The 24739-nt window shown below is 33.8% G+C and overlaps 3 protein-coding genes across 10 annotated transcripts; 1 reads left to right on the forward strand and 2 right to left on the reverse strand.

The window, feature by feature from the left end:
• Window positions 1–1534: 1534 nt before the first annotated feature.
• Window positions 1535–12401, reverse strand: LOC124845716 (kinesin-like protein KIN-8A). 8 transcript variants are annotated; one of them, XR_015784089.1, is made up of 9 exons: window positions 11792–12401; window positions 10855–11128; window positions 10468–10518; window positions 10285–10377; window positions 9837–10202; window positions 8994–9644; window positions 8574–8596; window positions 2338–2420; window positions 2002–2137 (listed from the first exon to the last, which is right to left on the reverse strand). XR_015784089.1 is itself a non-coding variant. In XM_088106041.1 (8 exons), exons 1-8 carry the CDS (start codon window positions 12184–12186, stop codon window positions 1984–1986), a joined length of 2067 nt encoding a protein of 688 aa, XP_087962167.1. In that variant the 5' UTR covers window positions 12187–12401; the 3' UTR covers window positions 1535–1983. The 8 variants fall into 8 exon arrangements, 4 of the variants coding, with proteins under 4 accessions (XP_087962167.1, XP_087962168.1, XP_047178818.2 ...); XR_015784090.1 differs by having other exon boundaries at window positions 2121–2137; window positions 8574–8735; XM_088106041.1 differs by lacking the exon at window positions 8574–8596 and having other exon boundaries at window positions 1535–2137.
• A 2836-nt stretch (window positions 12402–15237) lies between these two features.
• On the forward strand, window positions 15238–21442 carry LOC124845701 (DEAD-box ATP-dependent RNA helicase 27-like). The gene is made up of 11 exons (XM_047322847.2): window positions 15238–15641; window positions 15727–16098; window positions 17193–17276; window positions 18124–18165; window positions 18345–18416; window positions 18499–18798; window positions 19500–19538; window positions 19641–19745; window positions 20140–20208; window positions 20308–20433; window positions 21128–21442. The coding sequence occupies exons 1-11, from the start codon at window positions 15330–15332 to the stop codon at window positions 21236–21238; spliced, it is 1632 nt and encodes a 543-aa protein (XP_047178803.1). The 5' UTR covers window positions 15238–15329; the 3' UTR covers window positions 21239–21442.
• Window positions 21443–21690: 248 nt separating this feature from the next.
• On the reverse strand, window positions 21691–22842 carry LOC124845720 (protein ASPARTIC PROTEASE IN GUARD CELL 1-like). Its single transcript, XM_047322869.1, has one exon. The coding sequence runs from the start codon at window positions 22840–22842 to the stop codon at window positions 21691–21693; it is 1152 nt and encodes a 383-aa protein (XP_047178825.1).
• Between the last annotated feature and the right edge of the window lie 1897 nt (window positions 22843–24739).

A 24739-nucleotide genomic window follows, 5' to 3' on the forward strand; every position in this document is an offset into this window, starting at 1 on the left:
AAGAAATAAGACCTTTAAATAGGCGTACATTAACAATCACTATCAACTAACATTCCTTTTGACTAGAAAGAAAAAAAATAAAAAAATACAAACGTATCTAACAATTCCTCTCTTAAACTAATATTTCTAACATTAGTTTAAACTAAAAATCTTTTATCATGTCTACTTCAAACATCTTTCTCAATTTCTAAAATATATCTATCTTGACATCTTTTGTGAATAAATATGCAATTTTATTCTCACTTCTACAGTAAACAAGATTAATAACTTCATCTTATACTATACTTCTAAGGAAATGATATTTGACATCGATGTATTTGTTTCTTCTATGCAAAACAAGATTCTTAGACAACTTTATAGTTGAGCTATTGTCACAATAAATTATTGTTGGTCCATGCTTATTAAGTATATTTCTCAACCAAAAAGCTTGATATGTCCCTACTGTTGCAGTTACTAACTCAGCCTTAGATAAAGTGACAATTGGTTGCTTTCTTTAGCACCATGAGATGGTTGCAAAACCCATCATGAATACATATCTTGTCCATTTTTTCTATTATAAAGATCACGTGCATAATCACTATATGTGAAACTAAACAAATATGACTTTTCACCCTTTTGATAGAATAAGCCATATTCAATTATCTCTTTCAAGATTACTTTTGCTGCAAGAAGATGTATTTATTCTGAACATTCCGTCTATATGCTAATAATACTTACAACATTCATTATGTCTACCCTTGTCATTGTTAAGTACAATAGACTTCCCACAACTTGCTTGTAAACAATGTTGTCAACCTTCTACCTTCATATTCTTTAGCCAACTTCATACCTGCAGCTAATTGTTTTACTTCAATGCCCAAAAAATAGTACAATTTTCCAAGACTTGTCATATCAAATTCAAGCATCATAGGCTTCTTAACATTCTCAAACATAACACCATCATTTCTAGTGAAGATTAAATCATCAATATATAGATACACAATTAACATTCTCCCTTCATCACCATTCTAGACAAAATATGTAGGTTCATATGGGCATTTTTTGAATCCTTCCTTCAAAAAATAAGCATCAATTCAACTATATCAAGCTCAGCTTGTTTTAGTCCATACAAGACTTTCTTTAACTTAATATAGTCAGGAGGTTGATCAATGAATACATGTTTTGCAAATTCTCCATGCAAGAAAGCTTATTTCACGTCCATTTGAAAGGTAGGCCAAGAGTTTTGTGCCACAAAGCAATCACAAGTCTGATTCTATCATGTCGAGCAAGTGGAGCAAAAACTTCCCTATAATCCACACCAAATTCTTGCTTATAGCCTTTTGCTACTAAACATGACTTGTGCTTATCAATCTCTCCATTATCTTTCAATTTTGTCTTGTATACCCACTTAACACCAATTGTATTTTTCCTTGTTGGAAGTTTATTAATTCCCAAGTATCATTTTTCTCTACGGCTACGATTTCATCATCCATTGCTTATCTCCATTTTGATTCTTTGGTTGCTTCCTCAAAGGATACTCTACAGAAGGGGTAGAGTGAACAAGTGGATCATTGGATTGGGTAATTCCTACCATTTCAAAATCACTCATCTATGCAGGCCTCCTTCTATTATGTGGTGGTTTAAGCTCTTTTATAGTTGTTGGAATTTGTTGGGTTGCACCTTGCTTATCTTTTGAAATGTTTGTTAGTTGTTTTTTTGTTCCATTTTCATCACAAAAATCTGGAAAAATAAGTTGTTGGCCTTGCTGACATGCATCTTTATTACAATTTCAAAAAATTTCTTCATCAAATACAACTTCTCGACTTATGACATATTCTTAACGTTAGGATTATACAATTTATAAGCCTTTGAAATATCACTAACACTAAGAAAAATACACTTATCTCCTTTGTTGTTCAACTTGCTCCTCTGCTAATTTGGAATGTGAACATATGCAATGCTCCGAAAAATTTTAAAGTGGCTAACATCTGGTCTCCGACCACTTCACGTTTCCTTCGGTGTCTTATTTTTAACAGCTAATGTTGGACTTCTATTCAGAATGTGAGTACTCCACTTGACTGCTTCAGGCCAAAAACCTTTAAAGATGTTGCTCAATGTCAAAATACTCCTCACGATGTTGAGAACGGTCTTGTTTTTCCTTTTACAAAAAATTGCAAACCCATTAGAATAATATTCTCCACCATGATATGTGCGAAGGGTCTTGATAACCTTTCCTGATTCATTTTCCATTTGAACTTGAAGCTTTTAAATATAGAAAAAGCTTTTGATTTTTCTTGCAAAATATTGACCCAAACTTTTATAGAAAAATCGTCAATGAAAGTAATTATAATCTTCTACCTCCATTGGATGTAGGTTTGATTGGCCCACATAAATTTGAATGCGCTAACTCCAAAACATCCTTTGTTCTTCATGATTTGCCACTGGAAAATAGAGAACGATGTTATTTGTTAACAACACATTCTTCATAAACTTGAGAGAGAGTAGTAATTTGTGAATGGCCTATCAAAGTTCAAGTGACCATAACGGTAATTCCATAACCATATGAATGATCATTTACTTTAGCCATTAAATTGGGTTGAATGCTTTCAATCTTGAGTGGAAATAACCTCTTTGAACTCATTTGTACAACAACAATAACACCTCTAATATGATCATAAATTTCACAAAAAGCTTTACTAATGGTGATAACATAGCCATTTTCTTGTAATTGTCCAACACTTAACAAGTTACTTTTCAAATTAGGGACATATAACACATTATAGATTTTTTCAACAAAACCATTTTTGGTTCTTATATTAATATATTCATTTCCCATCACTTGCACACTAGAGCAATCACCAAAGCTTACACTAGAGTGAAATTTTTTTATTTAAATAATAAAAAGAAGACTTGTTGCCTGTCATGTGGTTACTGCAACCTATATCCCCATACCAAATATTTAGCTTAATATTGTTTGGTTCTTCAATGGCCGTAAACAAAGTTTCTTCTTCTTTACCTCCACAAGACTTGGACTTTCCCGTTGTCACAAGGCAACTTAGTATAAAGGACCATAAGACTTAATGTCAAAAGGACCACAAATATTAGTGTGTATTAACTAAAAAAGTTGATGGCTTCTTGTGGCAGGATTCTTTGATATGTGTTTTTTTTGTTTACCCTTAATACAATCAATATATACATCTCAGTCATCAAAATCAAATTGAGGTAAAATTTCATTTTTTACAAACCTCAACATCCTTTTTTTTTGGATATGTGATCAAATATTTTGTCATAAGAAAGTAGAACATTCATTTCGTGCATTACATTTACAACTAATAGCCTATTCAATATTAAACAGGGATTTAAAAAAATTAACATCAAGATTTAACCCATCCAATAAAGTACCAGAACCATAACAGTACACAAGTTTATACAAATGAAAAATATTGTTTCCAATCCTATAATTAAAATTTAAACAATCCAACTTTGCAATAGAAACTAAATTCCTGGCATAATTAGAAACATAGAGACATAAGATCTAGACAGTAACCAGTGTCTAAAATCAATATGTAAGTCATAATTCATTTATCTGAGCATTCATTTTGTTTCACATATATAAACACTTTTTCATTCCTTTTATGGGCTAGATTGAAAAGAACCCCTGCATAATATTAGAAACACGAGTGGTAGCTTCAGAATCCAACCATTAGATATTATTAGGTACTTTAATAAGATTTGATTCAAAACTTAGAGAAACATAAAATGTACATTTCTTTTCGAACCAAGATTTTCTTTTCAGACAATCTTTTTTGAAGTGACTCACCTTCTTGCAAAAGAAACATTTTTGGTCCTTTTGGATTCTACCCTTTGTCCTTCTTTCTAGATTTGGTTTTTGCTAAAGTTAGCCCCATCATGAGTTGTGAGATGGATAGAATGGTCTTTCATTTTCTTCAATCTTCTTTCCTCTTGTACCAACATGACCTTAATTTCTTGAAAGTTCCATTTATCCTTAAGGGTGTTATAATTCACCCTGGCCAAAATTAGGAGGAAGAGAGTTCATGATAAATTGTACTAGAAAATACTGATTCACTTCCATTCCCATCGACTTCAACATTGTCGCTATATTAGTCATTCTAATTACATGATCATGAATGGGTTGTGACCAGTCAAACCTTTTAGTTTTCAGCTCACTCATAAGACTTCCTACAATAGACTTGTTAGTTATATCTTATTGTAAGTACTCCTTAATTATTTTCATAAATTCCTTTGCATTCTCTATTTTGGGCATAGATGACTTTACATTTTCTACCATAGTCATGCGCATCAAGTTCAATGATAACATGTTAGACCTTTGTCAAGCCTCATAGACTTGTCATCACTTGTATTGGTCTCAATAATTGCTAGGGGCATTTCATCCACAACTATTGTCATGTCCGAGTCAAACACACCTAATTGAAACTGAATTTGTTCAAACTAACCAACATAGTTTAGCCCATTAAACTTGACCACATTGTTGCTCATACCAAATAAATTCATCAAAGTAAGAAATGATATACAAGCTCATACATTAATGATTTGAAAAAATTTAATGGACTCAAACAAAATAATTATACCAGTCATACATTTAAGTCTGCCTTTGGATGATACTTAAACTAACAATTTCAATAAAATCATGATGCTAAAGTAAACCTGTTTCAATAGACAATTAGTCATACTTAAATACACATGCATGCTACCTTTGAATATACGAACATATTTATTAAATATATCAAAAGTCTCACTTTAATGTCATTGATTATAAGCAATGATACACCTTAAGAATTAATTGTATGGTAACTTTGTAATCACCAAGTAATCAAACTTTATGCTTTAATTAATTCCAAAGTTGTGTTATGGCAATTATCCATGAAATAAAAGATGTTAAATTATGGATATATTAATTGGTTTATAAGATTAATTGAAAGTCATTGTTACAAGACATTTATGGATTATCCAAAGGTGGACCATTACTTATTATCAATGACATTAAAATGAGACTTTTGATATACTTATTAAATGTGTTTATATATCCAAAGGTAGCATACATATGTATTTAAGTATGATTAATTGTCTATTGAAACATGTTTATTTTAGCATTGAATTTATTGAAATTGTAAGATTAAGTATCACTCAAAGGCGAACTTAAATGCATGACTAGTATAATTATTTTGTTTGAATCCATTAAATTTTATCAAATCATTAATATATGAGCTTGTATATTGTTTCGAGCTTTCGTGAATTTATTTGGTTTGAGCAATAGTGTGATAAAGTTTAATGGGCTAAACAACTATGTTGATTAGTCTGAACAAATACACTTTTAACTAAGTGTGCTTGACTTGGATATGACAATAGTTATGGATAAAATACCCTCAACCATTACTAAGACCAGTACAAGTGATGACAAGTCTCTTTATGAGGCTTGACAAAGGTCTAATAGGATATCACTGAACTTAATATGCATGACTATGGTAGAAAATGTAAAATCATTTGTGCCTAAAACAAAAAAATGCAAAGTAATTTATGAAAATAATTAAGGAGTACTAACAATCATACATAACTAACAAGTCTATTGTGGGAACTTTTATGAGTGAGCTGACAACAAAAAGTTTGAATGGCCACAGCCCATTCATGATCATGTAACTAGAATGGCTAATATAGCAACAAAGTTGAAGATGATGGGAATGGAAGTGAATGAGTCTTTTCTAGTACAGTTTATCATGAACTCTCTTCCTCCTAAATTTGGCCAGTTCCAGATGAATTATAATAACACCTTTAAGGATAAATGGAACTTTCAAGAAATCAAGACCATGTTCGTACAAAAGGAAAGGAGATTGAAGAAAATGAAAGATCATTCTATCTAACAACTCATAATGGTGTTAGCTTAAGCAAAACCAAATCAGGAAAGAAGAACAAGAAGGACAAAGCTCCAATGAAAGTGAATGAGGGTAGAATCCAAAAGGACCAGAAATGTTTCTTTTGTAAGAAAGTGGGTCACTTCAAGAGAGATTATCCAAATAAAATCTTGATTCGAAAAGAAAGATATATTTTATGTTTTTGTAAGTTTTGAATCAAATTTTATTGAAGTACCTAATAATACCTAATGGTTGGATTCTGGAGCTATAACTCATATTTTTAACATTATGCAAGGATTCCTTTCAATCTAGCCCATAAAAGGAATTGAAAAGTGTTTATTTATGGGAAATAAAATGAAGGCATAGATAGAAGGAATTGAAACTTACCGATTGATTTTAAACATTGGTTTTTGTCTAGATCTTGGAAAGCGTCTCTATATCCCTGGATATGCTAGGAATTTAGTTTTTGTTGCAAAGTGGGATTGTTTAGGTTTTAATTTTAGGATTGGAGGCAATATTTTTCATTTGTATAAATTTTCGTACTATTATGATTCTGATACTTTATTAGATAGTTTATATCGTTCAAATTTTGATGTTAATTTTTCTAAATTCCTGTTTAATGTTGAACATGTTATTGATAGTAAATGTAGTGCACGAAATGAACATTTTGCTTTCTTATGGCATAAAAGCTTGGGTCACATATTCAAAGAAATGATGTTGGGGTTAGTAAAAAATAAAATTTTATTTCAATTAGAATTTGATGATTGAGATGTATGTATTGATTGTATTAAAGGCAAACAAACAAAACACACATCAAATAATCCCACCACAAGAAGTAATCAACTTGAAAGTCAAGACATATATGCACAATACACAATGTCAAATACACCAAAAAAAATGGTGTAGAAAAAAACAGAATCATTATTTTATGAATATGGTATGTTAAGTCATAGTTGTATATACTAGTCATGCATATTTTAATTGACAAAAATCCGTCATTAATGTAGGGTTGCAATTGAGTTTGAATGATGACAAATATTTTACACATGTTTATAGTTTTATTGTACATTTAAAACACCTATTTTTATTTTGTAAATTATTTTTGTTTTGTTGCAATAAATTGGATTTCTATATATATAATTACTTTAATTTTCAGACAATTTGACCTTTGTTTATTGTTTATAGAAACATACATATACATATATTGATATAAGGGCGTGTGATCCATTTACACCAGATTAAAAGCTAGTTGAATATTCATTAATGATTAATAAATTTACGTTTTATAGAAAATTATTAAACTTAAATTGATGTACATGGATTAGACCAAGGATGAGTTAGAATCTGTTTATACTAAGTATAAGTCTAAAGATTTACATCAAATATCAATAGTTAATTCCATAAAATCTTTACTGTTTAGATCAATTAACAAATACATGTAAATTGAATTATAAAACATTGTGTAAAAGTAAGTCTATGATACTTACGAGGATAAATATTAAATTTTGCACTTCTCATCCCATCTTCTATGGGGACGGAGACAAGGTGAACTAAAATCATCCTTGACTTGGTGGTTCACATACCAGTACCCCAACTCCCCTTATTAACAAGAGGGTTGATGTAAACGTTAAAAATAACTATGTGTAGTCCAAAGTATTTCTGGAAAGCAATATAATTTCCTCTAACTATGAACGCTAGGTCATTCTTGTCAAAAGTTAGATATGTTTTTTTTTTTAAGAATTAACTATGTTATTTTTTCCTAAACTATATAACATTGTAGTTTGTAGTTTGATCTAGTTAGATTTTGATTTGAAGGAAAGGAGAGAAGGACGATCCGTCACACGGAGGTGGAGGAGTACAAGGCCGATGATGTCGACAATGTGTCTGACTCCAGCAAAGGCCTTGAAGAACGACAACATGTTACAATGAAGCCGCTCTGATCTCCCATGGTCGTCATGATCTGGAGTTGAGAAGAGAGAGCTATGCGTGAAGAAGGAGATGGAATGAGTTGACCGACAGTGCCTTCGATTGTAGTTGCAATGGCACAGGTGGCAGTGCGAAGAACGTCGATGGCAGGGCCTCCTGGGAGTTGGGTGTGTGGCTCGGTGAAGGGTGTGACTCACCTATGAATGGGGAAAGGAGAGAAGCCTCTTGGGAGTTGGGTGGGTGGTTCGGTGAAGGGTGACTCACCTGTGAATGGAGAAGGGAGAGAAGCCTCGTGTCAAAGCACGATGGTTGACACATTCCGAAAAAGGACAGGGTGACATGGCACTTTGTCAAGTAAAAAAAAAATTAAAATCGTCAATTCCATGTATTTCGGAAGGATAAGAACTTACATCAGACTTTGAAACAGAAACTTAAATTTAAAATTTTATAGTTTAGGGAGAAAAACATAATTAACTCTTTTTAATTATTTAATTTGTCCTGAGTTTAATTACTTGTGAACATCTTTGGTCTTTCAACAATCACGAACCTAGTTTGAAAATTGGTGAGCCGAGGCGTTAATTTTCCAACTCAAATTACAAATGTACAAATATAATATCGATTTTGGACTTTTCTTCAAAAGCTTCAATGAAGCATGTGATGTGAGCATGTAAAACAACATCACCTTGGTTATACTACTAGGCCTACAGAAAGTATCATCCTAATTCCTATGACTGAAATACACGAGAAGAGATAAGATGGTACGAAAACGAGCACACCAACCTGCATTGATCTCTTTCATATTCCTGAAAGAATTTGAGGACGTATCAGGGTCTTGAAAAAAAAATAGCAGACCTTCTGTACTTGACATTCTGTCCTTAAACTTCCTCTTCTAACTCCTTACTAGAATATTTAAACATCACCCTTTTTTCGAGCAAACCCGGGCTGAATAATGTAATCCACAAGACACATCAGTAACACCGCAAAGGAAAAGAAAAGTTCCTTTAATTCAATTAAAAATTGGCATTTAAATTAGTTTTTCCATAGTTAACTTCTTTTCTGAGATAAACACAAGAAAAAAAAAGTCGCATTAGGAGTATTGAGCACTAGCTGTTATTGCAGACCTTAGATTATGTAGCTTTAATTTTGTTCTATGCAGATGTGTATGGAGGTAAAGGTAAGGAAAGAAGAAACACACTAGACCTGAATAAGCTTAGATGGATGTGCAGTAAGCTCAGAAATGATATAACTTCTAGTTTTTCTCCCATTCAATGTGGTAACTGATGGGCTGTTCGCAGTGGTTATGTCCCAAAAGCTTCGTTTCTTTGCCGTTGGAACTGGGGACCGAAAACGATGGCTTGGACTCTTCATTTCTTCAGTGTTGGCCTCCTTTAGTAGAATAGCTCCTGCTGCTGCCACTTTTTTCCCACCCTTTTTCGAAAGCTCCCGAATTACATCATCTTTCTGCTTTAGCTGCAAGCTGTGATCCTTTTTCACTCTATCTAGCTCTGCTTCCAAGGCCTTTACTCTTTGTTGAAGTGTTCTGATTCTGACAGCTACGTCATCTCCCTTGTTCTTAGTCTCTGGAGTGAAATGAGTTGCAGCTAAGAAAGAGGGTCTGGTCCTTCGTTTTTCATTTGGCGGGGCAGAAGTTGGAGGAGTGGAAAGAAGTGATGTAGCTGAAGGTGGTGTTGGGGGAGCTAATGACCGTGCTTGGAGTGTCACAAGTTTCTGGTGCTGTTTCGCTAGCTGCATTCGCAATTCTCGATTCTCTTTTTGGAGGTCAAGTACTAGCTTGACCTGCTCTGTTTCTGTCTGGGGCACTGGCAATGCATCTTCATTTGCATTATATCCCTGGAAACACAAAAACAGGCTAAAAGAAGTTTAACGCTGTACTTTTAGAAGTGATAAACTGAAAAAAAAAAATGCATGTTGTCTCTTTAGATAATCCAAATATTATTAAAGTGAATGCATATTGATTAATGGAAACATTTGGAAGATACTAGTTTGCATATGAAAGCTTGAAATGGTAAAAGAGAATTTGACCTTTGTTCGAATCTCCTTGGCTCTGTCAGCCCAATGAAGAGTGTTCTGGTTTTCTCCAAATGAGAGATTACTTGGGCTAATGTTTGCAATCATGACAGTGTTGCAAGATCCTCCTAATGAATCCTTGAGAAGTTGAGTGAGTTTTGAATTTCGGTACGGTATGTGTTTCTTGCCTTCAACGAGAGCATTAATGCAACTACTTAGTGCCAGAAGAGACCGGTTTATGTTGGCACCCTCAAGAGATCTAATTGATCGTTGATCTGTGGCAAGAGCTCTCTCTGACCCTGCAAGATCAATCAGTGAGAGCTTGCCCATTTTGTTAATAATATTCATTGCAGCATCTCTAACTCGGTACTCAACCAAAACCTAGATATAACAAATTACGCACGTCACAATCACAACATTTAAGGGATTGCTCATTTTTCCTTAAAAAAATTTCAAACTTTACCTGCAAAATAGCATGGGAGCGTGAAGATGTTTCGTTTGCACGAGTTGGTTCTGTGGTTCTGTTCCGATTTCCTTGTTGAAGCAATGCCATGACCTGAAGCAATAAAGAAAAGAAAAATAAATTTTATGAGATTAAAACAGATTTTTAAAATTCCAAGTCGGACAAATCGGATCAGAATATTACTTCATCAGTGGAATAAGCTCGGTATTTTGTAAGACCTGCTGCGACAATTCCCTATAATATAATTAGACAATGTCAAGGATAAAATTGAAAAGGATGTTTATTGAGCAATTAACATATATTTGATGCCCTCCAAGAGAAAGTCCTTACTTACACCTAGTATAGATGGCCTTTATCAAAACTTTGGCTTATGTTTGCAAATAAGACTATGACCAAACACTGGCAACAAGCAATACTATAAATAAACCACTCAGATTTATCTCCAGAACAAGCACTATCAACTCTAATCACATATACTATAATATGACTGTCACTTAGCACAGGTAATAAATAATGCCCTCTTGAATTTTTCTGAAGATTTTACGTTATTTAAAAGATAAGAAAATGGACCTGTTTATCTTCTCTTAGAACCAGATGTCTTCCAGGTGAAAGCAGATCCCTGACAGTTTCATTATAAACCTCTAGATAGGACAAATGAACCGCATGGTTTCCATCACAACTTCTAATTCTGATTTTACTAAACAGATCTTTAATTGCCAACACCATCACACCAGGGCTCTCCACTGTACCAAGCATTGTATAAGTCTTTCCGGCTCCAGTGGCACCATAACAGAAAACTGACCCATTCCTCCCTTGCAGAACTGCTTCCACAAGTTCTGAAGTTCTGAAAATGTAAAGTCAATGTACCTTTCCATGAAACATAAATGACTGCCTGAGCATAAAACTTTGAATGCACGCTGAACATTAAGCACACAAAGATTCTATAATGCTATCAAACCTTTTTCTCTTGTTTTAATTTCCAAGTACAATAAAAGTGGAATAACCCCTAAACTCCATTGAACTTGAAGCTCAACTAGTAATAACATTGACATAACAAGCTCAATAATCCCTCCACAAACCACCTATTTTTTGCGGCCGAACCACAATCAAGCAAAACAAATAAGCATGTGATAAAATGCGTATAAAGAAGTCGAGAAAAACAAACTAACCCAGATTACACAAATAGAAGAGAAAATAAAAAGAAACACACCACTTGTATCAAAACAAGCATAATCGCTATTTAACTACAAAAGTATTTAACTACAAAATACTGAGAGCATGCAATAACTCAAGGGCTTTTTACTAAATCAAAATTATATTTCTAAAACTATTTTGCTAAGAAGCTCTAATTTTGACCGCGAGAGAGCAACAAAAAGGAGAGAATTCAATTGACAAAACAACACCAACAAAACCTAAATCATTGGATCCAGTCGGCGTTCTTTCCCTAAAACATAGCTAAATTACAAGTAATGATTTTATAATAGAACAAATGGAAAGCGAAACTCACGTGGCGGAATAAACTTCCTGCTGAGAAGCAGAATCCGGAAACGATGCGTCGAAGGTGAAGTGGCGACCCCTGAGCCTCTTCAACCTAAGGTAATCCTTCTCGGCGGCGAACTCCGTTAGGTAAACGTCACGGCGATCCACGATTCTGACGCAGCACCGCGCACCCGCTTCCGTTTCCTTCTTCGCCAACGGCCTCAGCCTGACGAACACCAGAATGCGCCTCCCGTTTTTCTCCCTTGAGGACCCCAAAGAAGGGTTCTTGGGAGCAGCAGCAACACTCTTCTTCTTGTGTTCCTCGTATAATGCCAGAAGCGCTTTCATCTTCCCCTTTAAGGCATCGTGCGGGTGCTCCGAGTTTGGCTCGTTCGGCCTCTGGGACCGAGTCGACACGGGCATTGTAGGATCGGGTTAGTTGGAATTTGAGGGTTTGGGTTGGGAAAGAAACGATGGATCGGTGAGGATGAGCTTAAGCAGAGGGAATCTGGTGTTGAAGCTCCATTTTCTGCTCATTATGACACCTAATCTCAAAAGTCTTCTTCACCCTTGATATTGAAATTCGTTCATTTTTTTAACTGGAAAGGTGAAAAACGAGAGGGATGTGTGGTAGTAGAGAGTAGAATAATGGAGAGTGGTAGATAGTTTTCAATTTTGCAGTATTAATTTCGAATTCTTCTGTTTGAATGTAACGGTCAATGTAGCTCAAACGTAAATCCTTGGCCCCACTGACATTCTCTTTCTTTTTCATATCATTTTTATCATGCTTATTCTCTCACCTAACCCATAATTTTTTTCTAAAATAAGCTAAAGTTAAAAATTAAATAAATATATTTGTAGTATCAAATAAATATACATTAAATTAAATTTATATCTTAAATTTTAATATATTTTTGTCACTGAATAAATATAATACTCTTAATTTTCATATAATGTTTTTTGACTTATTAAAATAATGATTAAATGATTATTTTACAAAAAAAAAGAACACACTAAATGAAGTATTATATTATCAAGTAGTCACTCAAAGATGTACATTTTATTTTCTCCAATGTTAAATATTAAAAAAAATATATAGATATTAAATAACAATAAAATAAAAGTAAAATACTTATAGAGAAAAGTAAAATTAATCGATATGTGTCCAATAAATTATGAAACTAAGGTTTAAAGAAAAATTAATATATGTTTTTTAAATTTAAAACTGAGACAAATATAAAGACTGAAACAAGTATATATATATATATATGGTAACATCTCACTTTAATAATATAAAACTACCATTGAACCTTACCTAAATGTTACAAGAATAACTAGGTAAAACAAATCTTACACAAAGAAAATATCTGCTTTTGTAGATCGATCTAAATACATTTCTATTTTACTTTCACCTCTTGTTGGAGCATCTGTAGAGACTGTCTTCCTAAGCTCACACACTTAAATGATCATTGCAAAAAGAGAAGACAATACATAACAGACAACACAAAAACAGGGTAGGTTAGTGATAAAACATTTTATCATAGTAAAATAACATTTTATCATGTAACAAACTTAAACTTGATTATCTAATTAGTATTAATATCGATCTATGGAAGTTCGTGAACTCAGTTGACACACCCCAAGATACCACACAAGGTTAGTTCGTTATCACTCAATTATATCACTTGTAACACTCAATTTTTGCAACCAATAGCTTGAATAAGTCTTAATGGACTTAACAATAGACTTTCAACTATCACAGTTAGTCTAGAACATCTAATTCAAAATCTCACTCCTGAAAACTCCTAAAAGTAGTTAAAACCAAGCTAAAATCAACATTTCAATTATCAAAGTTTGTAGCATCAGTTCTCTCTCATTCTTAAGGTCCAGACCAATTTTGAATTACCCAAAAACAAACATAAAAACTCTAGTTTATATCAGATTTACTTTCTTTAGATTTTCACCTACCAAAACCCCTAAAACACCTTAGAAACTACCTTTAAAATCATACTGTTTTAACTAACATTCCATTCCAAACTTCATATCAGTTCGTTTTCTTCAATAACAAATTATTAAAGACCTATTAAACTGTCCAAGACTACTATACTTATTATTAGATTAACATATCAATAATACACTTCTCAAACCTCCTTTTCTAGACCAAAAATCTATCGATTTCTTACAATTGATACCATTTAAGATGTATAACAATTTGATAACTTCAACCATATATTCAAACCATCATTTCACTTATCAAAAACAATTGTAACATTCAACTTAACAATTTCTTCACAAATTTCACAGATTCCTACCTCATTACATAACAATTTCAAGCAATTTAAAACACCAAGAACATCATATCAATTTAATCATACAATTCAATAGATCATACCCATTCAATAACAACTTTTGAACAATTTAATAAATGAACATCAGTTAATCTAGCTTCCCTTCCCTTATAGAAATAACTCTTACAACTCTAAGAACTCTCAATCGTTGCTTCCATTGTAAGGAACTCTATAAAAGCTTGTTCAGATAAAGAATGGATCGGGTAGAAGTGGAGATTACTCCGTTGTGATCTCCTATGTACCTCCTAATCATTAAACAGATGATCAAAGAGTTAGAACTCTTAGATAGAAGGTAAAGAACTCTAGAAAAGTGGTTTCTAGAGAGATTATGAAAACAATGAAACTCGTTTATAACAACATTATTTATAAATAACCCATTCAATATTAAAATAATCGAGTCTCACTATTTTTAAACTACCATCACTTCTAAAATATCATTTTCTGAAGTTTTACATTCTCTCCAACAACAAAAGTCTTACTTCTTCACCTTCTTTGTCACGACCATTTATTTGACAAAGATATTACTCTCTAACACTTCACTGACATGAAAAAACTTGTCTTTATCTTAAAATACTCTAGTGTTCAATAATATAAATTAGTCTAGTCACTGCTTTCAAACAAATTCTTAATCTCGAAATCTCAAACGATCATTACTTAAAACACCACTTATTTATCTTCCACTACCTTTGGTAAAAATCTCAATGAACTAAACCATTATTCCATAAAATTTGATATATATATTTATTTAAATTTTACTTCTTTTAATATATATATATATATATATATATATATTATAAACATATTTTATTAATAGATCACTATAATTTTAAAAACATATTTTAATTGATTAATTAATGTATATAACGAAACAAAATTTAAAAAATCCTACTTTTATATGTTAAAATATTTAAGTATAAGTGTTTATAATTTAAAACTTTATTTTCCAAATAACATAATATAAATATTTGTAATTATTTAAATTATAATTTTTTATTTTAATATTTTAAGTTTAATCCGTCTGTAATCTGATGGGCTGGCGGGCTTGGTGAACGGGTTAGCGACCTTCAAATAAATGGGACCCATTTGCCAGCTCAGCAAGGGTTGATACAAGTACTAGGGTTTAACGAATGCCAAAGTTTTTTCAAAGAGATAGAGAAAGTAGTGTCTTCGTTCGGCTGTCGCAAAACACTTGAAGGAGCAAAAACCGCAGAAGCAGCCATGGCTGAAGCAGAAGACAAGGATACCAGCTCGCCTGAGCGCGAAAACCAAACCAAAATTAACAAGAAGAAGCTTCGCAAGAGAAAAAGACCAAATAAAAGCGAGAATAAACAAGAGGAGAAAAACGATGCGAAGATTGATAGCACGCTGACACAAACCGAAGATGCAGAAGAGGAAGAAGAAAAAGAAGAGACAAAGGTGAACACTAACGATTCATGTGGAATCATGAGTTCCGAGTTTTTCTCCTCTCTTACCTTGTCCGAAGCTACTTCCAAAGCCATTGCGGACATGGGCTTCGACCGTATGACTCAGGTAACGCCGTTTCTGCATTCCTTTTTTTTTTTAATTAGTTGATCAAAATTTTTCATAATAATAAAATTGTATTGATCAAATTTAGATTCAAGCGCGGGCGATTCCGCCGCTACTGATCGGAAAGGACGTGCTGGGTGCGGCGAGAACGGGTGCTGGGAAAACCCTAGCGTTTTTGGTTCCGGCGGTGGAGTTGCTGTACAATGCTCAGTTCACTCTGCTCAATGGAACGGGTGTTGTTGTCATATGTCCGACGAGAGAGCTCGCGATTCAGACGCACGCCGTGGCGAAGGAACTGCTGAAGTACCATTCGCAAACGCTCGGGTTGGTGATTGGGGGTGCGGGGCGAAAGGGAGAGGCTGAGCGCATTGTGAAAGGGGTAAACCTATTGGTGGCGACGCCGGGTAGGCTCCTCGATCATCTTCAAAACACGAGGGGGTTCATATATAAAAACTTGAAGGTATTGAGTTGTTGATGTTTCATAGAATTCTTTCCTTGTTTTTCTTCATTGTAATTGTAATTGTAAATATGCACACATTTGGTAGACAAAACTTAGGCATAATCAGATGTTGATGCTGCCTACTGTAATCAATTTAAGTTCACTTGGTACAATGTAAGTTTTGTCTACCGTAACTATATTCTGATTGGAGAACTGCACTTATGTTTCATCTGTATTTAATTACTTTCCCTGACAACTAGCATTTTTGTTTAGGTTTTAGTGACATAGGACTATGGGAGAAGTTTCTCTCTAAACTAAAAATAGCCCATGTATAAGTTAAGTCTAAATTTGGAGGAGTTACCATGGGAGAACATTTGTAGATTAGCTTATGCGTAAGTTAGTTTCAGCTATGGAGAAGTTTGCTTAATTTTTTTTTCTTAGAAGTGCTTACGTAGAAGTTCATTCTAACGGCTCATATATTATTAGTATTAATTCTTATTATGTGCTATTGTTTGGTTGGTGCAAATTTTTGTTGAGCTCATAAATCTGTCTATTTGATGTGTATTTGTATTAAAGTGTGTGTATGGGTGTACACACACACAGAAATAAGTTTAGAAGATGACTGAAGCTTTTCAAAGGTTATATGCTTATGTGAGAAAAGCAGATAAAATGGAAGATGGTCTCTGACTAAAAATCATAGGTGAATGTTGTGAATTTTTTGGGAAAAGAATACCATTAAAAGTGATCTTGGGCTGAATTGTTTTATTCAAAATTTGATTGGTGATAGGATTATAGGACCCAAGGACTTCATCATTGTTGTTAATTTGCAATTTGCTGACATCAGTCAGATTTTCTAACTGTAGCTGCTTAGTTTCGTTAGAAGCATTTATTAGGGAGAAGCTGATTGGTATGCAATGACAGTTCAGCATTCAATGCTGAAATATTATACATTCTGGTATTATAGGTTTTTTTGTTTTTCCCATTTTGGGGTTTGAGTGCTATATCTTGATTTTATTGCGTTTAAATATCTCATACTTGGAATATAGTGCATATGTAAGTCTATAACCTAGTTATCCTTCTTGATCTGAGGCATTAACTTTTGCTCGATTTGGCAGTGCCTAATGGTGGATGAAGCTGACAGGATATTGGAAGCAAACTTTGAGGAGGAGATGAAGCAGATAATTAACATACTTCCAAAGGTATCAGAACTCTTGTCATGTGTTGTTGATTTCACTTTCCCTTCCCCCCATTTGGTCTTGCAAAAAGAATACAGAATTTTAGTGCTGTCATGAAATTTCATCATGTCTAAGCACTCCAACCACGGAACTGATTTATGAGTGATGTTAGTTTACTGGAGAACTCAACCAAAAAATCCTTTGTAATAAGTATTACAATGTCATTTTAGACAAAACTAAAATGAAAAAAATAATTTACAGCAATTGGCTTTCTGAGTTGAGATGTCTTATGACTTTTGACCAGTTAATGAAATGGATGTTTGTGATGCAACATAAAAAGAGATGTTTCCGAAGGACTTGAAGTAAAAAAATAGAGACCATAGGTGTCCTTGATTTGGAAGGAAGGTTAAAGTTCCATTTAACATCGTTTTAACAAATATATGAATATTTTATTATCTGGGACAACAATATGTAAAGTTGTTAAAGGTTTCCCACTTTCATTTTCTGCAAAATTAGTCTATTTATGATGCTATGACATTTTAGGTGTATACTGCTTTACAACACTACCTGAGATTAGCCACTTCCATCTAGCCATGATACTTCCTAGTGAGTTCGGGTTTGAATGGCAGTGACTGCTTGCAATTAAGCTTGTAACATATTGAAAACACTGGTCTTTTTTTTTTTGTTTTTGTTTTTCTGACTAGCATGTTTTAGGGTTGAGGTCAATCTTTTGAAGGCTGAGATGTGGCTGCTGTATCTCCCTGTTTAATTTTCCTCTTGTGAAGTTAATGTATCTTAAGCTCCATGTCTAGTCTTTGTTTCTACCTAATACTTATGAGTACGGCTAATTACTTTGCTTTTCATTTAACAGAAAAGGCAAACAGCTTTGTTTTCAGCCACACAGACAAAGAAGGTTTGTTCTCCATTTTCACTCTTCATCATGCTCCTTCTTCTAAAGCAAATCTTAATTCTAATTGTTTACTTAGTCATTTTTCCCCTTTGATAGACTTGGACTGAATGCTTGATAATGCAAACATACTTCTTACTTATTGTCCATGCTTTTTTTATTTAAGTTTGTGTGTTAAATTGCAGGTTGAGGATCTTGCCCGCTTATCTTTTCAGACAACTCCTATCTTTATTGATGTAGATGATGGGAGAAAAAAGGTGATGCCTTTATCTTCATCATAAGATTTGAAATTTGTTTTCAGCACGATTAGATTAAATAACATTATCCTTACCAATGTAGGTCACAAATGAAGGATTGCAACAGGGTTATGTTGTTGTTCCCTGTGCTAAGCGTTTTGTTGTTCTCTACTCATTCTTGAGGAGATATCAATCAAAAAAAGTGATGGTTTTTTTCTCTTCGTGCAACTCTGTCAAATTCCACGCAGATCTTCTCAAGTGCGCTGGGTTGGACTGCTTAAATATTCATGGAAAACAAAAACAACATGCCCGTACTACTACGTTCTTCAACTTCTGCAAAGCTGAAAAGGGGATCTTGCTCTGTACTGATGTTGCTGCTCGTGGACTTGACATTCCTGATGTGGTATGCTATTTTTTCTTATTAGGTTACATGAATATTTCTTGCTTTTGAATGTGATAGGCTGTACCATACTGTTAAGGTTTTCACCTTAGACTCTTCAGTTGTAATTCGCAACCAGTTGCTCAACTTCCTGTACATAAATGTTGGAAGAGAACAATGCCATCTTTGTTTAGAAGAATTTACATAAAGAAGAGAAATAAAGGGAAATTCTGCAGTACTCTAGAATCCAGGTAGCCCCCTCCCTGACTGGTAGTGTTCTTTGTTGTTAGGTGACCGGATGGATTTGGATATAGAATTTAATGGTGGTTGCAGACAGGCCAGATTAATTGGGTACCTAAGAAACCTCCAAACTTATGAGAGATCACTTGGTACAAAATTAGAGACTTGCTTAATGACAACCTCTTAAAAGCCGTTAGCTGAGCAATAAATAATCTTGAAAACCACATTATTTAATGACGTTGACAATAGTGAAGCCATTGGTATAAACAAAATAAACGGCACTGAAGAGTATTGACTCTTGCCTTTACTCTAAACCTGAATTGATGTTTGTGAAAATTCCAGCCATATTCCAACTTTCCCAAAAGTACTAGAGTAACTAGCAGCAGCATGATTAGTCTAAGAAACGTTAGGAAGTAAATTTTGTGAGTTGGAAATCAATGCAGAGCAAGTAAACATTTAATCATGTATGTTCCTTTTCTTTGCAGGACTGGATTGTGCAGTATGATCCACCTGATGAACCAAAGGTGCTTCCCGTTCTTTGTTGATGTTTACTATCTATTCCACTTGTATCTTTGCAGCCTTACGCATCAATACATAGTATAACGTCATTTTTGTTTTGTTTCTAGGAATATATCCATAGGGTTGGTAGAACAGCTCGTGGGGAAGGTGCAAAGGGAAATGCTTTACTTTTTCTGATTCCTGAAGAATTGAAATTTCTTCACTATTTGAAGGTCTCTCTCTCTCTCTCTCTCTCTCTCTCTCTCTCTCTCTTGTGGTCTACAGCCCATAATAATCTTTAAACCATAGAGGCTTCAGAGATACACATTTGGGCCTGGGGTGGCTTAGTTTACGGCCCAACAATATGTAATAATAATAATAATAATAAAACAGAGGTCTTCTAGTGTATGCCCGCCCTTTCTTTATCTTAGAAAGTTCCAAAATAGATCACTTGAGGAAACCTTGGGTTTGTCATGGTTTATGCCTATTTAAGATAAGGGGAGGGGAGTTTGTCCCAGGGGAAATTACCAAGGCAATGAAATGAAAGTATAATATATAATATAGGTTTGAAATTTCTTGGATCATTATACTGAAGCATTTTATTTTAATGCTTATGCTTGACTTCAGGCAGCGAAGGTTCCTGTGAAAGAGTATGCATTTGATCATAAGAAGCTGGCAAATGTACAATCTCATCTGGTATGTTATTCCTGCTTTCTGACGTGCCAATTAAAATTTGATATAATATGGTAACCAGCTGCTGTTTATCTTATGCTGAGCCATCTGTGGACTGTGCAGGAGAAGTTGGTAGCTGGCATTTATCATTTGAACAATATGGCTAAAGAGGCATATCGGTCATATATATTAGCATATAATGCACATTCTATGAAAGATATATTCAATGTTCACCGCCTAGATTTACTGGTAAGGCTTTGTCATGACTTCATTCCTGATCTGAAACATACAATGTATGAACTGATCTAGGTCTTTAAGTTGTATGTGTGCATGCATAAACATCTACATATATTACCTGTATTTTTTAGAATTTGGCAGATGATTCCATCAAAGTGTAGATTCTAGGATATAGAAATGAAGATCGTCATAGGGTGTTTACAAGCTGTTGTTACTTGTTCCTTCTTTGCTACCTACCCAGTCATTCATCCCCTCATTACCTAACATCTTGTGTTAATGGTAATTGTTAACCTCACTTTCTTTTCTTGACTAACTTATTTGTCTCATTTTATATCCTTGTTTGGTTCTAAATACTAAGCTCTCTCTCTCTACTCTCTGTTTGACGTTGTGTTAACTGCAAGAGGAGTAAATCTCTGCACAATTTGACGTTGCAGAAATTGTTCAAATAATTTTAGTAGTAGACGGTATTGACTTTTTTAGTTTAGTTGGAGCAATTGCTAAATTCTTCCTATTCGGGGGTTTTATGAAAAAGTTATTGTGCACTCAGTGGCAGTCTGACTTTTATGTAATATTTGTCTGTTAGTCATGTTATACCGTGCAGCGATTGAGGAATCGCTGGTAAACTTCGTTGCCAAATTTTTGGACATTATATTATATCATGTCTAATATATAGACTTTATGTTTGTCATTCTTGCGTACTTCGCAGGCTGTTGCTACTTCATTTTGTTTTTCAAACCCACCGAAGGTGAATCTGAACATAGATAGCAGTGCTTCAAAGCATAGGAAGAAAGTACGCAAACTGGAAGGAAAGAGATGATGTAAGGTTATTTGTTGAGCCTTTGCACTGGGCTAGACAGTTTTTGATCCTCACATTCTCCCTCCCAATACCGTCCTAAAAATTTTTGTTAGGAACCCCTATTTTATTTGAAGAAGATGGATTTTGTAACTTAAAACAATGTATTAGAGGCATCAGAATATTAAAGTAAAATGAATGTTATATGTTCGCATTTTTGAACTGTAATATTCTGCATGATTACCAGTGCCCCAACCTATGTTCCAATTTGCAAGCTTATTTAGTTTATTGAAAATTATATAATCAATCGTCAAAAGCAATTGTGGAACTGAACTAAGCTATCCAATTCTCTCCTGTTATGTGAAATTAAGTACATTGAACGTAGCTAAAGAAAGGTTTTATTTGTGGTTGACTTCTAGCAAGCTTCCATTATAATGGTGCTATAAATGCCTGAACAATGAAACTTTTTCTTTATCCTAACATTTATTACATGTGAAGATAATAATATCATCAACCAAATTATACGTTAACAGAGTTCCTTGGAGATGGTTGGTGCCAATAACAGTAAGTGCAGAATTTTTTGCTTCTGCAAACGATAGACAAACTATTCCCTCATGTGGTGTGATGAGTAATTGACGGTTGTTCAATTTGAAGGACACGAAATTTTCACCCGCAATGTTAGCATTTTCAAAGTAAAATTCAACTGTTGGATACACATTGGTAGGACTTTCTATGTAACAAAACTCTAACTCCTTGTACCCTTTCTTCTTTGTAAAGTTACCATCTGTTCTCAGTATCTCTGACCTGAATATATTGTACGCTTCACTAGGCAAATAGGTTAGCACTTTTCCCGTGTCTATAATAACCCCACCATCGTAGTTCAAGCCATAACCCCAAACTCTAGATGGAATATCCAACATGAACCCGTTAATGCCTATTCCCACAAACTGCACAAAGTAATAGAAAGGGTATCTACTGTTCTCTCTCAAGGGAACCATAATGGATTTGTTAGTGTTACCATGTTGTTTGGGTAATGTCTCATAAAACTCAAGAGAGGAAGGTTTCTCCGATCCAAGACTCACTATGAAAAAGGAAAAGGCCTTCGAATGAAGCTGACTTTGCATTGAAAGTGGACCTCGTCCGAGACCTAAAACTCCCGAAAACTGAGTCCTAAAGGGACCCTCAAAAGAGTTCCCACACCCCATTACGAAGTCCTTGACTTCAACATTGGAGTGCTCAAAGTTAAGGGTGTCAGTAACCATGACACCAAAGGAACGAGATTGAGATTTCATGTCATATTCTACATTGTATCTACAACTCAATCCTTTGCAGTTTCCAAAAATACCCCTCATCATTGGAATGAGACACGTGTCGTCGTAGCAGCCAAGTTGTCTGAAGGAGGTTGATGCAGGTGAGTTGAAGAGAGGGCGGCGCATGGGGTAGCAGTGGGTGCAGGGGCCGCACTGGAACCACGTGATGGGGCTCCCTGTGTCAATCATAAGGAAGACAATTTGCACTGGTGTTCCCACCCCCAAGAACATGGCATACGCATCATCTGCAGGGAATATATCTGCTGTGGCTTCTGCATTAGGCTCCTCATGCTCCATCACTGTCTCACGTTTCACCATTGCTCTATGGTACAGTGGTATACTAAGTATTGAGGCTGACTCAGATACACGAATAATCGTTAATAATGCAAACCAAAGTCTGAATATATTATCCATTTTGGCTTTTTACTAAATGCAAACTATCTTATAAATTGTATATATAATGTTGGCGAATTCAGTTGGTGGGTGACTCATTTCATTTGCCTGGTTAACATGCAACGTTGAAATGACTGTCATTGAACATTTGGATAGCATGGTCGTGTCACTTCTTTCCCATTACAAACCTACCAACAAGCACAAAACTTCAAGTAACTTTTTTGCATTATCAGCAAATATATGTACAGCTGCAATGCAATTTCAAATCATTAATATGAGCTAAGTTACTTTTTTGGAATATAATAATGGGGTTCAAAAATCTAAAACCTCATTAACTATTCTGACCCCACTACTCGTGTAATTTTCTTATTTGTATTCATTGGAAGAATAAGTGGACTTAGGCAGGAAAAACAATATTCTGCATATACATATACAATAGAGTGAAATAATAAACTACCTTATCTTTTCTTATCAACATACGACAAAGATTAATATTAGGCTATTACATTACTATGCACTCAACCAAATTTGTATAAAGGAGAATGAACTCTAGATTCCAAAATAACATATAAAAAAGAAATAAAAATGTAATTTGTGATTGATTTTAATCATAAATTAAAACTTTTATATCTATGCGATTTCACAACTTGAACTCATTTTTATATACTAAGTTTTGCTTGATACTTTTGTTTAAACGAGTGAAATGTTTCTAACCCTAAATTACTTTTAGTAAAACAAATTTAAACAAAAAAAGAGATTGTTTTATGTAAAATTTAATGGGGTTAAACAAAAGTTTATTACTTCAATTCTTTACGGACTTAAAAATAGTTAATACAATTTTTCATTAAACTAATAGTTTATGATGAGGTTGTTTAATTTTACTTTTTACTCAGACACCATACATAAACCCCAAATTAATTCTACCAACATTCCTTAAAATCAAATTTAGAAAATTCCATTCGAAATATATTTACGCCAATTAGAAAAACTTATTTTTAAGCATTTTAAGAGAACCAACATTTAGTTTTTCAGTTAAAATCATTTATACATAAACTAAATATTATAAGTTATTTATTAACTTTTTAAAATCCATTTTTTTAAATTATGTCGCAGAACAATTATTTTTTTAAGTTATACAAAAGCTAATTTTATTTATTTTTAAATATTTACAGAGAAACTTCTTCCACACTCTTATTCATGGATGGAGAAATACAAGTTTGATGATGCAATTCAGACATAGAAGATGATGGAAAAAAATTATGGTTAAACATGTTTTTTTTCTTAAAATTTGATGTAAAATTGAATTTTTTTTTTCTCCTTCAAACTCTAGTATATTTTGGTTCAAAATTTGTAAAATCGAATAAGTATAGTTCTTCTAATCTAATGATGATAATTTTGCTCGACCTATTAAACAGTATCTTGAATTATTATTTAAATTGAAAGGTGTTAAAAGGTATAAATAACTCAAATATCATCTTAAACACATCAAAAGAATTTAATGTAATTGGATTAAAAGAATTATATCTACACAATTTTTAAGTTCAAGATCAAAATGTATCAAAGATTGAAATATAATCAAATTTTAATTTTATACCAAAGTTTATATTAAGACCGAGCCCAGTACTGTGTACTTAAGAGAATGGCCCAATGCGTCATGGCCCGTAAGAGAGATAAAGATATCTGAGGAAATGAAAACAGCAGACATAGCATAAACACCCGCGTGTGAGAAGAGAGAGAACGGAGCGTCCAGAAAGTTCTTCCAGACGGTGGAGAGAGGGTCATGGCAAGGCAGTCCAACGGCCTTAGAGGCGTCGGATGACAG

Source organism: Vigna umbellata, chromosome 2 (genome assembly GCF_029865625.1).
Source record: "Vigna umbellata cultivar VRB3 chromosome 2, Vumbellata_1.0, whole genome shotgun sequence".
In the NCBI taxonomy this organism is placed as follows: Eukaryota; Viridiplantae; Streptophyta; class Magnoliopsida; order Fabales; family Fabaceae; genus Vigna; species Vigna umbellata.

What these genes read in the sequence shown, in the direction of transcription:
- LOC124845720 (XM_047322869.1), bottom strand. Translation starts at nt 22,842, where the DNA reads ATGGTGAAACGTGAGACAGTGATGGAGCATGAGGAGCCTAATGCAGAA.
- LOC124845716 (XM_088106041.1), bottom strand. Translation starts at nt 12,186, where the DNA reads ATGCCCGTGTCGACTCGGTCCCAGAGGCCGAACGAGCCAAACTCGGAG. An exon ending in CAGGAAGTTTATTCCGCCAC is followed by an intron (nt 11,129 to 11,791) that starts GTGAGTTTCGCT and finishes TTACATTTTCAG; the next exon opens with AACTTCAGAACTTGTGGAAG. An exon ending in GAGCTTATTCCACTGATGAA is followed by an intron (nt 10,378 to 10,467) that starts GTAATATTCTGA and finishes TTATTGCTTCAG; the next exon opens with GTCATGGCATTGCTTCAACA.
- LOC124845701 (XM_047322847.2), top strand. Translation starts at nt 15,330, where the DNA reads ATGGCTGAAGCAGAAGACAAGGATACCAGCTCGCCTGAGCGCGAAAAC. An exon ending in CAGCCACACAGACAAAGAAG is followed by an intron (nt 18,166 to 18,344) that starts GTTTGTTCTCCA and finishes GTTAAATTGCAG; the next exon opens with GTTGAGGATCTTGCCCGCTT. An exon ending in TAGATGATGGGAGAAAAAAG is followed by an intron (nt 18,417 to 18,498) that starts GTGATGCCTTTA and finishes TTACCAATGTAG; the next exon opens with GTCACAAATGAAGGATTGCA.